Source organism: Saccostrea cucullata, unplaced genomic scaffold (genome assembly GCF_032062105.1).
Source record: "Saccostrea cucullata isolate Sc308-1 unplaced genomic scaffold, CSIRO_AGI_Scuc_v1 ctg4031, whole genome shotgun sequence".
Lineage (NCBI taxonomy): Eukaryota > Metazoa > Mollusca > Bivalvia > Ostreida > Ostreidae > Saccostrea > Saccostrea cuccullata.
The window spans coordinates 56673-75598 of record NW_026921756.1 but is presented as its reverse complement, the minus strand read 5'-3'; the positions used below and the strand labels follow the sequence as shown (position 1 = coordinate 75598).

The following is an 18926-nucleotide window of genomic DNA, read 5'->3' as shown; positions in this document are numbered from 1 at the left end:
AACCCACACGTATAACACACCCTTACACAAACACATAGGCACTTGTGTCGGAAAAACTTTTTGAACCTATGGTATAATACTAACACAACTGCTATCTTTATATATTGGGGTTAAAAATTTATTTCCGACACAAGTGCCAATACCCCCCCCCCCCCTCAACCGCCAACCCCCAAGGTTTTGAGTATCCACATTTGGACATCTTAATAATTGATTAAATGTCATCACTAAAATGATTGGCAAGTATTGTTAAAGTTAGGTCTAAAATTTGAATAATAACATTAATCTCGTGTTATTTTAATTAACATGAAATTAACATTAAAGAATTAACGTTAAATTCACATTAACATGAAATTAACATTAACTAATTAACGTTAATCTAATGTTAATATTTTGGTTCTTGTTTTTCAGACAGAACCCAAGCTCACTTAAAATTTTAATGTTAATTTAATGTTAAAAATTAACATGAAATTAATGTTAAGTTAAATTAACGTTAAAAATTAACATGAAATTAATGTTAAGTTAAATTAACGTTAAAAATTAATGTTAAATTAATGTTAATATTTTTAATATTTTTAACGTTAACTTAACACGAAAGTAACATTAAACTAACATCAAGCTAACGTAAATTTAATGTTAATTGAGATTAACACTAAATTAACGTTAGGCACAATTGGCTGTGTAGGCCTAAATTTGAAGCCCTTCACCGGCAATGGTGACGTCTCCATATCAGTGAAATATTCTGGAGAGGGACGTTAAACAGTATACAATCAATCAATCAATCCTATATAATTATACTAAAAATAATTATCTCCATAAAAAGGCATTGAATTTCGATTTTTTGGACGGGTTTGATTGACACATCCTTGCACTTTCATCAATTTTAACTTTATATTTAATATTTAGGAAAAAGTGACAATCTTGTTGTATATTAATGGAAAATATTAATGACAAAACTGTAATTTATTAAGAATTTTTTAAGCGGGATTCCAAGATGGCGCACTTGAGATAGACGCTAGATCTTCGTGAGCGCAAGTTTAGGGAATATAACTGAATAGTGATTGTTGTGACACTTGATTTTCAAACAGTGTGCTTTAATTCGTTACGAATGACATTTACGGCGTAAAGAATTTTGAGACCAGTCCTTCCTATTTGATAATTAAGGAAAAGGAGTATATTGGCATTCATTTGTCGTGAGTACTGTTTACCACTGTTATAACCGCTTACTATACAGCGATCTTAAAACACCGAGATTCTCGATTCACCGTAGCCTGTGTAACTGTGTGTGTTTTGTGAATCATAGACAGAGTAACGGTAATTGTAAACCAGACCATGTCAACTACCAGGAAAGGCTCGGAAAGAAACAAAGGTGGGACTGATAAGCTGGAAACAGCTGACCCAACACTGGCTTCGATAAAAGACGATCTGCAAGAAATCAAAGAATGTTTACAAAATACAGTTAAAACGTGTGACCTTGAAACCATGGTAACAAATATTGTAAAAGGATTGTTAAAGAACCATGAAGAAAAAGCAGAAAAGAGAGAAATCAAGTTAAACGAAAAAATTAGTGCACTATCACAGGATGTTGACAAACTTAGAATGGAGAATGAAACTTTGAGAGAAAAAGTGTGTGAAGCAAATAAAAACACAAGAAATCTGGAAAAGGAACTGAATGAGGTGAGAGATTTAGCACAGTTTGCCACAGTAAAGTCAAATTACAATGAACAGTATAGTCGAAAAAATAACTTCAAAATCTACGGTGTTAAAGAGACCAAAGATGAGGACATCATTGAGGTTGTCAAATCCACATTAATGGAGAAGGGGGGAGTTGAAATTGATGAAAATGCTATAGTGGCAGTACATCGGATCCCAGGATCAAAAACCAATTCTCCAAGGCCTATTCTAATAAAAATGAAGAACAACGACAAAAAGGCGCACATCATGCGGCATCGATCGGAGGTCAAAGATGCTCCTGGAAATGTTCGACTGGGGGACGATGTCACGAAGGAAAATAGTGAACTGATCGCACGATTGTTAGATAATGAAGGCATTACATCTGCTTGGTATTTTAACGGATCTGTATACGCAAAAGTGAAGGACAAACGTGTGAAATTCGACATCCTGGACGATATTGACCATAAGGTAAAGAATATTAAAAAAAGCCGGGATTAAAAACTCTTACCATATTCTCTCCGCCATTAGCTAGCAGAATGCGTTTCCGGTCATAACTTGCGTTACAAATAAAATCCCAAACTGTGACTCACAACACACCTATCACGGTAGTCAGCTTGGTTAACATTTGAACTTTTTTTAAATGCAATAAGTTAATTTTTCTGTTATTGTTATATTGTAGCTCTTACTTTCCTCTTTCTTCCTCTCTTTCTTTCATCATGAGTTCCGACTGTTCGTGTCCATTGGTCCGGTGGGTATCAACTTGTAAACGTTTTTCAAATGGTTAAGATTATTTCAGTAAACTGTCAAGGTTTAGGTGATATTGCAAAGCGCAAGGATGTTTTTAATTACTTAAGAGCCTTAAATTATAACATTTACTGTTTGCAAGATACACATTTTTCGTGTGATATTGAAAACGAAGTAAGAAATTTATGGGGTTACCAAGGGACATACTAAAACAAGTCCCACGGGGAAAATAAGTCCCACATGTGTCCCACAGAAAAATAATGAGTCCCACCAGTAAATATGATATTTTATTAATATTTAACAACATATATTTATAGATTATTATTGTTTAGATATATATTTTAAATAAAATTTTGTCACAAAAAATGTTTTAGAAGCCGGTTACAACGACTAGTTACAAAAACAAAGAACGATAACTCCTATATCCTCATATAACTCTATAGTGTTTCCTAATCCCAACAATAATGATAACATTTCAGTAGTTTTTGAAAACAAAAACTAAAAGATATAATAATTTTATTATTAAATTAATTATATTTAAAAATACAAGAAGTTCTAAGATGTTTTCAAATGATCGTATATAAACAAAGAGCAATAACTCTTACATCTGCCTCAAGAATTGAAGTAACAAGCCATCCAAATTTTAATTCTAAAGATTTTATGAAACTTTCACGATGTTCCTTGGTTTATATGCCTTCTGTAGCAGTTCTAATGACTAAAAAAACTACTACCAAAAACAGACATTTTCAATCAATTTTTATATAAAAATTAATAATTTTATAACATCAAACCTTGTGAAATTCAATGATTTTTTTTCAATGCTAGTCTTGTATTTATCAAGCATATGAGAAAGAGATTTTTAGTTAATATGTGCAATGTATTAGCTCAATAATCTAAAGCCATTCTTTCTTTTGAAAATTACGACTATACAGTCGTAGGAAATTATATAGACCTATAAGTATTGTTTTAAAAATATAGAAAGTGAACTAGTTTACTCATTCATAACATGGTATGAAATTGGAAAGTGATTTATATCTGACAACAGTGATAAACTAGTATTTGAATTTTTTAAAAATTACATTAAACATAATACTTTGTATTTTATAACAATTCAGTGAAATGAGGAATCAAACTGCAAAAATCAGAATTCCAGTTGACTGAGTTGAGATAGGTGTGTTTTCATCCATTAAAGACACTTGCGTTGTGAAAAACTTTCAGTTAATTAGAGAACTAGTACTCAGATGCATGGGCTTTTATTCGGGTATCCTGGAAATATATTTGGTGAATATGATGAACTTGTGGAAAATAAACGTGTTTATTATTAAGTTATAACAAGTGTTTTAATTCTGTTAAAGTCCTTCTGTCGAAGATGAAAAGCACTTCTTATAATTATAAGACTGCAGCTTTAATTTTTTTATTTGTTTATGGTGCAAATTACAATTCTTATAATGCACAATGTCACTTTAATAAATAGTTAGTTACTTACTTACTTATTGAATTCACTGACATTCAATAACGCAATTGCAGGATTTCAGAACCTAAGTTATGGACTATTAAAGTTTGGCTACTGAAGTCCGTATATAAAATTCGTTCATTAAAAAAAAATTCTTTCAGATCAAAATTAAATTCAACATCTAATTTCGTTGACTTTTTTTTTTTGGTACCAATAATTCATGGTGTAAATCAAATCACTATAAACACATGATAAAATTCCAAGTTTATTTTTAAAAATACTCTTTTCTGACATGTTCCATATCCAGGAGTAAACTGGCTTTAACATTTGTTTAATAATCTAATTTTTTTCTTTATTTACATGATGAATAAGAAACACATTTTTTAATAAAGAAAATGGATAGATAACAGTTACTTTTCTGCATGGTATTTGTTCTACAAATTAATACAAAACTTCAATGGTTGTGCCTTTAATACTATTATTTGGAATCTTTTCATACAAGTCAAGAATTTACAAAACAGTTTATAGACTTAGTCTATTCTGAATCATAATTCTTTATTAATTTAATTTTCAAGGAATGTTTTTATTTATGAAATCAAATATGAAAATTTTTGATTAATGACCTTATTTGTCATACATAATAGTAGCTGAAATTTCAATAATTCTACATTTAATTAAATATTTTATTTGAATTCCAAATGGTGTAACCTAGACCCAGCCTTGTTCAAAAGTTATTGTAATAGGTATACAAACAACAAGGAGATTGAAAGGTGTGAATAACATCCCCAGGTGTTGTGTACAGGTATACCAGGGACGTACCTCTACAGGTGTCTGTGAAATGTGTATATACACAATAAATATGGGTGTCAGGAAAACTTACCAAGTTGTTGTTAAATTACATAAAACCACAGTAAAACTATTTTAGTTTGTAAGAAACAAAGTAATAATATAAAATCATTATAATAAAATAAAACTTACTTTGAGTTGTATATAATATAATTGGAAGAATATTTTCAAACGAAACTTAAAAATTCAAATAAAACAGAAGAACAAATTAAATTCAGAAATAGCACCATATTAAATTAACTTCCTTATTAAGAATATATTTTTACAAATATCTATTTTTTTTTTTTTTAGAAAAAAAAGTTAGCTATCAACAGTAATTAAACATTGTCAATATAGTTCTTGGCCATTGTTTACATTTGAACAGAGTTATCGTTCTTGACTGTGGTCTGAAATTTACAATCGTCTATTTAACACACTTAAAACATTTTATCAAATTTTTTTTTGATATATGATCATATAAATATAATATTCTTTCAAAATAACCCTTTATTATATGTATTTATTGGCTCTTTTGCTGTGGGTCTCACGTAGGACTCATGTGGGACTTATTTTCTCCGTGGGACTTGTTTTAGTATCAGCGGTTACCAATGCTTTTTCAGCTCATACTCTACAAACTCTAGGGGAGTGGCAATTCTAGTTAACAACAACTTTGATTTTAAACCTCTAACAGAAAAGGGCGACCTTGAAGGAAACTTTATTTTACTTAAAGCATCTGTAGAGGGCCATGAGGTATTGATATGTAACATTTATGGTCCAAATAATGATACACCACTTTTTTTTGAAAATTTACAAAAATATATTGATGATATGCAATGTAGAAATATTATTTTGTGTGGAGATTTCAATTTAGTTTTGAATCCAGATTTGGACTATTATAATTATAAATCTGTCAATAATCCAAAGGCAAGAGATAAAGTTTTGGAAATAATAGAAAATAATTGTTATATTGACCCTTTCAGGCAGCTTCACGAAAAAGAGCGTCGATATTCTTGGAGAAGAAAAACTCCATTGAAGCAAAGCCGTTTAGATTTTTTTTTAATATCTGAAACCCTTTTGTCAGGATTGGAAAAATGCTCTATAGATACTAGTTATAGATCAGACCATTCCATAATATCCTTGTCTATAGCTTTTAATGAATTTAAGAAAGGTAGGGGGTTATGGAAGTTTAATAACTCTCTACTTCATGATGAAAATCAGGGATGGGGTAATTGAATAAAGTAATTGTAATTAAGTGTAATTAATTACATTTTTCAAAGTAATTGGAAGTAATTTGTATTTGAGTGAGCTTTCAATTACAAGTAATTGAATGTATTTAAATACATTTCAAAAAAGGTCATGTATTTTCAATTACTTTTCAATTACATTTCAATTACTTTTTTCAAAATAAAAGTTTATATACTGATACACAGTTTTTACACTGGTGGATATATACTACCTATTCCCACTTTTTGAAAATCTCAATTTTATAACCTATTCCCACTTGAAAGTTACAATAGATGGTTTAGATAGTTAATTTGTTTTACAGTAATTATAAACTAACTACATCCCCTTTAAGATTTACATGTGCATGTATTCTATAAATTTTAAGATAGAAAATACTGAATAGATTTGTGAGAAATATTAAGTTATTTTATTCAAAAATATGGAATCAAGAAAGTAACAAACTTCATACACCATGCTGGTGTAGCATGGGCTTGTGTTTGTACAATAATTAAATGTCTCATAATGTTTAATTTAATTTGTTTATACAGTGTGTCACATTGCCCAAGTCATTATAGGTAAAGGTCTAAATTGGTCCAGGTGTGAACCCCTGTCATATCCAAGAACAAAAACACCCAATAAAAATTCACTATAGAAAAAATCTTATTTTTACAAAAAATTCTTTCTTTCTTTTTTTTTTTTTTTAAATAAAACTCAAGTAATTGAAATGTATTTAATTACATTTGCCAAAGTAATTGAAAGTAATTAATTACATTTGAAAAAAATCAATGTAATTGTAATTGTAAGTAATTGACAAAATAATCAATGTATTTGAAAGTAATTAATTTCATTTTAAAGTAATTGACCCCAAGCCTGACCCCCGGGGGTCATGATTTGAACAAACTTGAATCTACACTACCTGGTGATGATTCCACATGAGTTCCATCTTTCCTGGCCCAGTGATTCTTGAGAAGATTTTTAAAGATTTTTCCTGTATACTCCCATGTAAAACTTTGATCGTTCAACTTGGCCCTACCCTACCCACGGTGGTCATGATTTGAACAAACTTGAATCTACACTACCTGGTGATGATTCCACATGAGTTCCATCTTTCCTGGCCCAGTGGTTCTTGAGAAGAAGATTTTTAAAGATTTTTTTCCTATATATTCCTATGTAAAACTTTGATCGGCCATTTTGGCCCCGTCCTACCCCCGGGGGTCATGATTTGAATAAATATGAATCTACACTACCTGGTGATGATTCCACATGAGTTTCATCTTTTCTGGCCCAGTGGTTCTTGAGAAGAAGATTTTTAAAGATTTTACCTATATATTCCTATATGTTAAACTCTGATCGGCCATTTTGGCCCCACCCTACCCCCGGGGGTCATGATTTGAACAAACTTGAATCTACACTACCTGGTGATGATTCCACATGTGTTTCATCTTTCCTGGCTTATGGTTTTTGAGAAGAAGGTTTTTAAAGATTTTTTCCTATATATTCCTACATAAAACTTTGATCGGCCATTTTGGCCCCAACCTACCCCCGGGGGTCATGATTTGAACAAACTTGAATCTACACTACCTGGTGATGTTTCCACATGAGTTCCATCTTTCCTGGCCCAGTGGTTCTTGAGAAGAAGATTTTTAAAAAATGCCATTAATTTTTCTCTAATTCATAATTATCTCCCCTTGGAAAAGGGCGTGGCCCTTCATATGAACAAATTTGAATCCCCTTTATCCAAGAATACTTTGTAGCAAGTTTGGTTAAAAAGGGCAAGTGGTTCTTGAGAAGAAGTCGAAAATGTGAAAAGTTTACAATGACGACGACAACAACAACAACGACGACAACAGACAACGGACAAATTTTGATCAGAAAAGCTCACTTGAGCCTTTGGCTCAGATGAGCTAAAAAAAATTACAGGATAACCAAATCCAAAAATAACAAAAAAAACATGGGATGACCAAATCCAGAGTCACAACCTAAAAAATAAAATAAAATTTAAAAAAAAACATGGGATGACCAAATCCAGCATCACAATTAACCTAAAAAAAAAAAAAAAGAAAAAAAAAAGAACAGGATGACCAAATCCAGAGTCACAACCTATGAAAAACCCACACACACAGAATGACCAAATCCAGATTCACAACATAAAAATTAAAAGGTAAATCAATCACAGCAATCAAAATATACAAGAATCATTATGGTTGCCTGGATTATGGTAGATAGAATCATACTATACTGCTCAGGCAAAATTTATTCTTTACCAGTATATAAACCGTAAATGTGCAAATGTAGCCCATTCAATGTTCAAAGGGTCATTTGCATACACTAGTTGACATAATTATTTTGGCTGAAAAACCCAGAAAAAGCCCCAATTTCAGTTCTAAAACCTTGGAAATACAAGGAAACATCAATGATAATGTTTAACTGCATTAATTGTTACATTTTATATCATTATAGTTTTTATCAAGAGAAAGACGATTTCGGGAAAGACAAAAGATACATGAGACTAGACAAACTCTGTCTCTGTCTGAATTTCATCATGCAGTGATGTCATTGAGACTAATGACCACCATTCAATGTGTTAATGTTTTTCATTTACAGTTTGTGATACAACACAGGATGCAATATTTGTGAAAGTACAAGTATTTCCTTGCTACTACCAGAAGTATCTACTCAGATTTATAACATTGTATAAGATCTAGGAAGTACACACACGGAAATGAAATATGTGGTACAGATAATAAAATATGTTCAGTTTATCACGTTTATGTTAAACCTTCCTTTACCAACCCAACCTTGACATTAATAGGAAAACTATGATATATGTAAAATGATTCTCATCTGCTGAGCTCTAAAGAAACTGGTTTTATAGTATTGGCTTTATAAACCATGAAGTTGATATTACATATGTAAAAATGAAGGCTATATATCAAAAGTAGTCAACCCAACAAGCCTAATGAGCCTATCAACATGAGCATCAAGACTTAAATTTTAGTACAAGCAAAGTTAAACAGTAAGAATGGCATTGAAAAATAAGGGTCAGAATTCACCATGATTTATAGTGAAAGGATATGGACTGCACGAGTGTTGGGTTAGAGAGTATTACAGGTATAAACCTATTATATCTAATATGAATAAAACCACACTTTTATAATCATGATATTATATTCAAACATTGAAATGCATGATAAAGAAATATTCTTATCTCTATTTTGCCCTACCTTCACTCTCATAAAAGAAAAGCAATGCAAAATGTGTAGAAAATTATCTCAGATAAACAAATTACATTGTAAAGTATGGTTTTAAAGGTGGTAGCACAACTTTTAATTTCCAAAAGATAAATTGTTAGAATAGACTGACATGTGTGTTTCAGGATAAGCCCTCTGACATAACCACAGATAGAATGTTCTATCATTAAAATGATATTGTCCTATGGACCTGGTTTAAGGGGGCCCTCTACAACGTCACAACATGGCGTACTTCCGTAAAAACGCCATTTTGATCCCAAATGATCAGATACAAATTCACTTAACACCGATAAATCATTGAGTATAACACAACATGCGATAATGTGGATGGAATGTCCTTTATATCACATCAATTAATATATAGTGTATTGCCCAATACTTATCCTTTCTTTAAAATTGAATTGTTTGTCAATTTATTCAATTTCTACTTATTCAATTATTAAATAATACATTTACAAACTTATTAGAATAAGATTTTTAGGTGAGAGAAAAAAATGATATAAAACATGGTTTGTCCATATGCTAATTCATCATTACGTGTCAAAATGCCATACACACAGAAATTTCTTTCTTCAATAAGCATATATGCTTTCCAGCAAAATATATCCCCCCAAAATGCAAATTTGATCCGATAAGACATATGTATTATCTTCCTATCGACTAGAGGATACTCTGTTCACAATTTGTTTACACCCGAATGAATGGTTATACCCGGTGAAATTTCGCATGACCCAAACGTTTGATCAACATTGATTGTCAGCTGTTTACAAGTATGGGAAACGTGCAGGTTTTAGATGATTTGTGCATTTGGTTCTAGGAATTTCTTTTACCGCTTCTGGTAATTTACCATCTTAACTTGTTTTGTTATACGCTCGTATATAGCACTGGATAACACATGCAAATTGGATAAAAACGGTAAGTAAATCTACCTTTCTCAAAACCATGAATTCACTAAATACATGTCTTTGTCATTGACTGGAAACGCGATGATTTTCGCTTAAACTAATTGAAAAACAATACATGTACAATAAGAACTTCTTTCAATGTCCTTGCATGACATTTGTTTAATACTTGTGCAAGTAGAGTTTATTTGAATTTATAAAAAAAAACAGTACCAAGATATTTGAGTCCACTCTTAAAGCGGATCTCTCACATCTGAATTTTTGTGATGTTTATAAATTTTTGACAGTTTTTCAATTTTTTTCAATTTCTTTTTTTCATTGTTTTTACCCTTTGATATTATATATCTTTTCAGATATTGAAGAGGATCCAACCAGCTGTTCTCAAGAAAATGCTGTTTTAGTTTTTCTTTTGTCTATTTTTGTAAATTTAAATAAAAATTATGTTGATTTTATTTTTAACTTTGTTGGTTATTATTTCAATATTTTATAACACTAAACTTTGAAGAGAAATTTAAAGCAATGGGCATTTAAAAAAATTGATAGGAGGGATTTTAACAAAATAAATAAAATATTTCAAATATTTCTAAATAATAAATTGAAATACTTTGGAACCTTATTTTATCGGATATGGGGCCTATAATTGCCCGCCTATTATTAGAAACAAATGCATGCAATAAAAATCAGTTATACTTTATAGGTGTAGAGAGCCCCCTTAACAATAGAATTAATTCTATTTATTAGCAATGTAGCTAAAGAATCACGGATGATAACTCGTACTCAGTCCATTTACTACGAACAATCCAATGAGTTCCAAATGTAAACAAGGCTGGTAAATTTGAAGCATGAATAAGATACAAAACAAAAGAAATTGTACGTTGCAATAAATATAGGTGTGGGAAGTTAGGCCGGGGAGCATATTTTATTTAATATCTTTATAAATATAAGCACAATTTTCTCAGAAAACGTTTTTGTTTATTGTTATTCACGATGTGTTTAAAACTAATTACATCAGAGTAGTGATTCTGTTTTGGTATCTGTGAATCAAACGGGGTGCAAGATGTTTCGGGACCACGACGTTTCGGGACCTGACTTATACGACGTTTCGGGACTAGCGACAAGACGGTTCGGGACTTGGGTAAAGACGATTCGGGACTTGGGTTATTTTTTTCGGGATCTCAACTAATTATTTTATTATGGTGATATAGCATATTATTCTAAGTTTACATTTTACGTAATATTTATTTTTTATGTACATATATAATAAAAATTCTCAGAAAGATATACTTTGATGGGTTTTTTCATGACAGACGAATAAGAATAACTAAATCTTTGCAATATTCGCTTTTATCAGGGACCTATTTATTTCTTAGTTTCTTGATATCATTTTTTTTTTAAATTAGTTATTTTTTATTGTATGTGTGGTAAGGGAGGGGATTGATCCAAAATTTAATCTTCTCTGGTTGATGACATATATTTTAAAATATTCAAGTGATCTGCTACGGTACCGTTTTTTTTAAATATGTCAGTAAATTGTTAAAACAACAACTAGGACCAGGTACACAGGGGGGTGTTACGTTGTACATGTATAAAGACGCCGCCGGTAATGGGAACTGAAAAGATTGTGTGCAGGGATGGGGTAATTGAATAAAGTAATTGTAATTAAGTGTAATTAATTACATTTTTCAAAGTAATTGGAAGTAATTTGTATTTGAGTGAGCTTTCAATTACAAGTAATTGAATGTATTTAAATACATTTCAAAAAAGGTCATGTATTTTCAATTACTTTTCAATTACATTTCAATTACTTTTTTCAAAATAAAAGTTTATATACTGATACACAGTTTTTACACTGGTGGATATATACTACCTATTCCCACTTTTTGAAAATCTCAATTTTATAACCTATTCCCACTTGAAAGTTACAATAGATGGTTTAGATAGTTAATTTGTTTTACAGTAATTATAAACTAACTACATCCCCTTTAAGATTTACATGTGCATGTATTCTATAAATTTTAAGATAGAAAATACTGAATAGATTTGTGAGAAATATTAAGTTATTTTATTCAAAAATATGGAATCAAGAAAGTAACAAACTTCATACACCATGCTGGTGTAGCATGGGCTTGTGTTTGTACAATAATTAAATGTCTCATAATGTTTAATTTAATTTGTTTATACAGTGTGTCACATTGCCCAAGTCATTATAGGTAAAGGTCTAAATTGGTCCAGGTGTGAACCCCTGTCATATCCAAGAACAAAAACACCCAATAAAAATTCACTATAGAAAAAATCTTATTTTTACAAAAAATTCTTTCTTTCTTTTTTTTTTTTTTAAATAAAACTCAAGTAATTGAAATGTATTTAATTACATTTGCCAAAGTAATTGAAAGTAATTAATTACATTTGAAAAAATCAATGTAATTGTAATTGTAAGTAATTGACAAAATAATCAATGTATTTGAAAGTAATTAATTACATTTTAAAGTAATTGACCCCAAGCCTGATGAAAATTACTTAGATTGCATTAAAAATGTAATTTTAGAGGTTAAGAAACAGTATGCAATCCCAGTATATAACTTTGACAACATAGATAATATTCCAGATTCCAATTTTTATTTCACTGTTAATGATCAGCTATTTTTAGAAACTCTGCTTTTAGAGATAAGAGGTAAAACTATTTCATATGCATCATATATCAAAAAGAAAAGAGAAAACAAAGAGAAAATTTTAATAGAAAGTATCAAACTATTAGAAGAAAATGTTGAAAGTAATATTGATGAATTATATAGTAAAAAGCAAGAATTGGAGAACATTAGAAAGCATAAATTGCAAGGTAATTATATCAGGAGTAGAGCAAAATGGGTCGAAGAAGGCGAAAAACCAACACACTATTTTTGTGCATTAGAATCCAGAAATTTTACTAGTAAGATTATACCTAGATTGGAGGATAATAGTGGTAATATTATTTATGATCAATCAGAAATTTTAAAAGAAGCAAAATTATTTTATGAACAACTATATAGAACTAGTACAGTAAACCCAAATACTGATCTATTCAATGAATTAAATAATGAAGAAATACCAAAGCTTTCTAGTACGGAAACAGAATCTATAGAAGGTGAAATTACTTTGGAAGAAGCCTCAGAAACACTCTACAAAATGAAATCTAATAAATCTCCAGGTTCTGATGGTTTTTCTGCTGAATTTTTTAAGATGTTTTGGAAATATATTGGTCCCTTTGTAGTTAGATCTATAAATTACAGTTATAGAAGTGGAAGTCTCTCTATTACACAAAGACATGGCATTATTACACTTTTACCAAAAGGTGATAAGCCAAGACAATACTTAAAGAATTGGAGACCAATCACTTTGTTAAATACTATCTATAAAATTGCATCGGGTACTATAGCAAATAGAGTAAAAAGATACCTTGACAAAATTATTAACAAAGATCAAACAGGTTTCATCTCTAATAGATATATAGGTGAAAATACAAGGTTAATATATGATATAATGCATTATACGGAAGAAGAAAATATACCTGGGTTATTATTACTTATTGATTTTGAAAAAGCCTTTGATACTTTGTCCTGGAATTTTATTCAAGGAGCACTTAAATTTTTTAACTTTGGTCCCTCAATTAGGAATTGGGTGTCACTTTTTAATACGGACATTACATCTGCAATAAATCAAGGTGGTAATCTTTCTGAAAGAATTAACATCCAGCGGGGTTGCAGACAAGGGGACCCATTATCCCCTTATATATTCATTATATGTGCAGAAATACTAGCAATTCAAATTAGATTAAACAAAAATATTAAAGGAATAACTGTGAACAATACTGAAAAAAAGATTTCTCAATTAGCTGATGACACTTCTCTTATTCTTGATGGTAGTAAAGAATCCCTTGCGGAAACATTAAAAACATTAAAGAGTTTTTCAGAAATGTCTGGCTTACATATTAATTATGCCAAAACTCATATAGTATGGATAGGCTCCAAAAAGTATAGCAATGAAATATTACTGCCAAATTACAATCTTAACTGGGGAACTACTAGATTTACCCTTCTAGGAATACATTTTGATGTGGAATTGGATAAGTTACTATATTTAAATTATGATCCCAAGCTAGTACAGATTAAATCAATACTTAGACAATGGGAGAAAAGGTACCTAACTCCAATTGGGAAAATAACAGTCATTAAGACATTAGTTTTACCTCTATTAAATCACATTTTAATGTCAATACCAAATCCCACTGAATCATACTGCAAAGAATTAGACAAAATATTCTTCTCATTTCTATGGAATAATTCAATTCATAGGGTTAAAAAAGAAGTTATTATTAAAAATTATGAAGATGGGGGATTGAAAATGTTAAACCTAAAGTCTTTTATATCATCTATGAAATTATTTTGGATAAGACAGCTCATTTTTACAAATAGGGGTATGGAACATCTCATTCCAAATTTCAACTTAGACAAATTTATAAATTGTGGAATTGACTATGTCACAATCTATCTGAAGACTTTGAAAAATAAATTTTGGATAGATGTTTTCAAATCCTGGATAATACTACAAAATCATGAGATAGTATCTGAGGTTGCTGGTGACTCACCTCTGTTTTACAACCCAATGATTCGTATTGGGGGGAAACCCTTTTATAATAAACAAATGTTTAACAACAACATTAGAAGAGTTAATGATATTATCAATGAAGATGGTTCTTTTCTAAGTTTTGAATCTTTTTGTAATACCTATCCCATGATTAAGATGAATTTTTTAGAATATAGTAGTATTATTCATGCTATAAAATCTTGGATAAAAAATTCTGGCCTTGACATACCTATTAAAAAGCTAGAAAACCCATTAATTATGAGAATTATCTACAAGGTGATGAAATGTCACAAATCCAAATGTTTTTATGAAATTCTTAACCATAACTCCTCTATGTCAACAGGTAAAACAAAGTGGAGTGAGATGTTACAGATTGACAATAAAGAATGGAAAAAATTCCACAAAATACCCTTCAGAGTGACAAAAGACTGTAAACTCCAATGGTTTCAATATAGAATTATAAACAGAATTCTAGCAACAAATTCATTTTTATTCAAAATTAACAAAAATGACTCTAAATACTGCAACTTTTGCCTCTCAGAAGAAGAAACAATAGAACACCTTTTATGGGAATGTGATTATACACAATCTTTTCTAGAAGAATTTGTAATTTTTCTTGAAGATAAGACTGGTCTAGTCATTAATATTACAAAAAAATCTTTTATTTTAGGTTACATTGAGAATAATACTGATATTCAAAATACTATTGCCCTTTGGCTGAAATATTATGTTTACACATCAAGATGTACTAAGAAATCTTTGAATTTATGTGCTGCAATATCACAAATGAAGTTTTATTATGAAATACACAAATTTATATCTTATAGAAATAGTGGAAAAGAAAAATTTGATGCCCAGTGGATCAGATGGAACCAACTTTTCTATTAAACTCTCTCTTTCACTACTATCTCTCTCTCTCTCCTCTCTTTCTTTTGTTCTCCTCTATTCCTCTTTCTACCTATCTCTATTTAAAAAAAAAAAAAACATCATGTATTAATTCAATGTTTTATATTGTAAAAAGAGATGTGAATAATAAAAAAAAAAAAAAAAAAAAAAAAAGAATTTTTAAGCTGTCGATCGAGCTGTGAAATATGACATAATTCTGTCTCAATTAATTCTATGGTGTCAACAAGCTGGAAATTTTTCTTGTCCATCTGAGATTTCAGAGATTTTATTTGTTCTTTTACTTTGCTCAAGTGGTTTTTCAATGTTTTTTCATTGCTTGTCTTGATTTCTGTTAGCCTGCAAATCACGTCATCAAAATCTTCTGTAAAACTCTGATATCATTCTGAAAATGAGTTATATTATCTTTTTCCCGAGATAGTATTTTTTCCTTTTTCTCCTCAAACTTTTTTATGTGTTCGTCCTTTATCTCTGTTAGGTTCCCTTCTCTGGCTAGGTACGTTAGAAAGCGTGTCCCAGTTGTGATCCTTATGCTCTGATTTTGCACACTTTGAACAAATAAATTCATCACAATCTTCACAATATTCTGAAATACAAAGGATAAACTATCATCCAAGGAATGACTGTTTAGGAACATGATTGAATTGACGTTAACCCCCTTCCCCGCAGTCACGCATTTTAACGCATATACCATTTCCTATTTCTGACGCAAAATGACGCATTTACCGTTTCCCCGCAATCACGCATTTTCACGCACTTTAAAAAGTTCATTAAATCTTCAATTTATTGCCAAATTCCAACTATTTCATACTTGCTTAATCTCATAAAATAAGAAAGATTATTTTCTATTTAAAATATTACCTCATGATATTATTAACGCTAAAATTTATAGAAACTTGTACCCCGCTAGAAAGTGCTTGCGGGGAAATGGTAACGTAATATTTCTATGACGTGAGGATACAATTTATTTTGCATAATAATTTTGTAAGTTGTAAAGTATTAAAACATCAAAATAAAGTATTGCGGAATCAAGATATTACAAATCACTGTCATAAATGAACACAACAAACAAAACACATACTTTTTACCTTGTTGCAAAATCATATACAAGGATGAAGTTTATTTTATTTATTTATGAAAAGCAAAAAAATATATTTTTATGAATTTAAATTTCGTACTTCGAAAATAGTATAAAGAAATCCGTCGTAGAAAATAATTTGAAAATCCCTCTATCTTTTCAATAATAATTTGGGAATGATAGTACAGGAAACCCCGATTTTATCCTACGGAGCAAGCTTGTTTTATAGACTGAATTAACAATGTTAACAACTGAGTAGATATTTCTAAGAGATACTTTTCACAAGGCTACATCAAGATCACGATTCCCTAGTATTATGCCGATCGGTTTCTGATGGTAGACTGCATTCTTGTTATACGCATGCACTGAGTCAAACCTAAGAGGTAAACATAGGTTGTGATTGTTTCTTTGCAAAGCACCCGGCATTAGCAAAGAAAGTCACATACTTTTCGGACGAGACCTTGAAAAATCAAGATTTAAGTCGACACGAACCCTTTCAATTCAATTCAATAGTTTTTTCTCTGAAACTGCACAACAGTATAGAGAAAATACAAACATAAATTATGTACAATACAATACAATTCAGCATGCGTGAAAAAAAACAAAAACAAAAAAAAAACGATGAAAAATGATAGTGTCAAAAGAAATTATATTGTGCCTTTATTGATTTTAAAGCTGCATTTGATAAAGTATGGCGAGTAGAGATGTAAAAACTTTTCCAAGACAACTGAACAATGTTATAGGACGATAGTTTTGTGGATCGGTATAACTACCTTTTTTCTTATACATTGTAGATTGGTTTTATATTTCCAGCTAACCACGCCTCTGGGACAATACCTCTATCAAATACTAGATTAAACAATTTTACATACAGTGACACCATAACGTTAATAGATGATTTAATGTACTCATTTATAACAGTATCAGGTCCTGGAGATTTATTGTTTTTTAAAATTGTCTTCACCACATTCAGAATTTCATTTGGGGTAATTGGGTCAATAATAAAGGAACTATCAGCAAACGATTCCACAATATGATTGTCTAGTTCGTCATCTGAACCTTCTGATTCGTGTTCATTTTCATTAACATTCTTAAAATAATTATAAAAATCTACAATATTTATGTTGTGGTGCTCTTTAGGTCCTTTACCATTTACAATATTCCAATATTCTTTTGGGTTTGAACTTCTTAGTTTTTTAATATCACATTGTAATTTAGCTCTATAATCTTTGTATGCTTTATTTAGAGTAGATTTATATTTTCTTTGGGCGTCTGGTAATTCTTGTTTGAAAATATTAGATCCATTTAATTTATAATCAATATAATTAGATATTAGATCCATATAATTTGTATCTACGTTTAGTTTTTCTACAAAATTTCCTTGCCTTGTAACAATCATCGTTAAACCATTGTTTAGTTCTTTTGCTTCTATTTGTATCAAAATTGCGTAGTAAAAATGTACAAAATGTAGTTTTTGCCGAGGATAGTAATAGATTAGCCGTGCTATTAAACAGAAGATCTACATCGCTTTTACGAATATTATTAGGGTCTGATATTTTGTTGTCTACAGTTTGCTCAATACTCAGCAGTTCTAGTGCACTTATGTTATTACAGAATTCATTCGATTTAGTGGGATCCCACGATTTAATTCTTTCTGGTAAATTTCTTTGTGGCACATTTTCTAATTCATTATCACCACATGTAATATAATTTTGATGACATGTCAGTGGCATATGAATATCCGAGTACAAACAATTAAAATCTAATACTTCAAAATATCTTACAAGTTTAAAAAAAATCAGCATTGCATATGAATTAGTCAACAACACTTGACCTTAATTGTAGTTGTAAATTTCCCACTTTCTTCATCTTTTAGTACTCTACCGTTCATTATATATAAACTATTTGCCTTACAAAAATTCAGTAGTTGATATCCATAAGCATTTGTCTTTCTATCACAACTTTTTCTGTCAATATTTACATTATATGTACCCAACTTGTTAACAACATTCTGTTTGGTACCCTAAATGCCGAGTACATGTTTAACTTTGAAGCTCTTGGTCGGCATTTGATGCTTCTCTTGAGGTGTGAAGAATTCTCAAATAAGACGTAAAACAAATTAAAATCAATACTTCTTCCTAGCAGATCAGTTTTGCTCTATGTTTTCAATATAACAAAGGATAAAAATTCAGTTACAAATTCAATCAAGATTTGATTTTAACAAAATAATTGTGCCGTTGCAATTATTTTACTGA

General features: G+C 30.2%; 1 protein-coding gene across 1 annotated transcript; it reads left to right on the top strand.

The window, feature by feature from the left end:
- Positions 1 to 12577: 12577 nt before the first annotated feature.
- LOC134260692 (uncharacterized) lies at positions 12578 to 15616 on the top strand. Its single transcript, XM_062743237.1, has 2 exons — positions 12578 to 12641; positions 13681 to 15616. Exon 2 carries the CDS (start codon positions 14019 to 14021, stop codon positions 15576 to 15578), a length of 1560 nt encoding a protein of 519 aa, XP_062599221.1. The 5' UTR covers positions 12578 to 12641; positions 13681 to 14018; the 3' UTR covers positions 15579 to 15616.
- Positions 15617 to 18926: the final 3310 nt, after the last annotated feature.

What these genes read in the sequence shown, in the direction of transcription:
- LOC134260692 (XM_062743237.1), top strand. Translation starts at nt 14,019, where the DNA reads ATGTCTGGCTTACATATTAATTATGCCAAAACTCATATAGTATGGATA.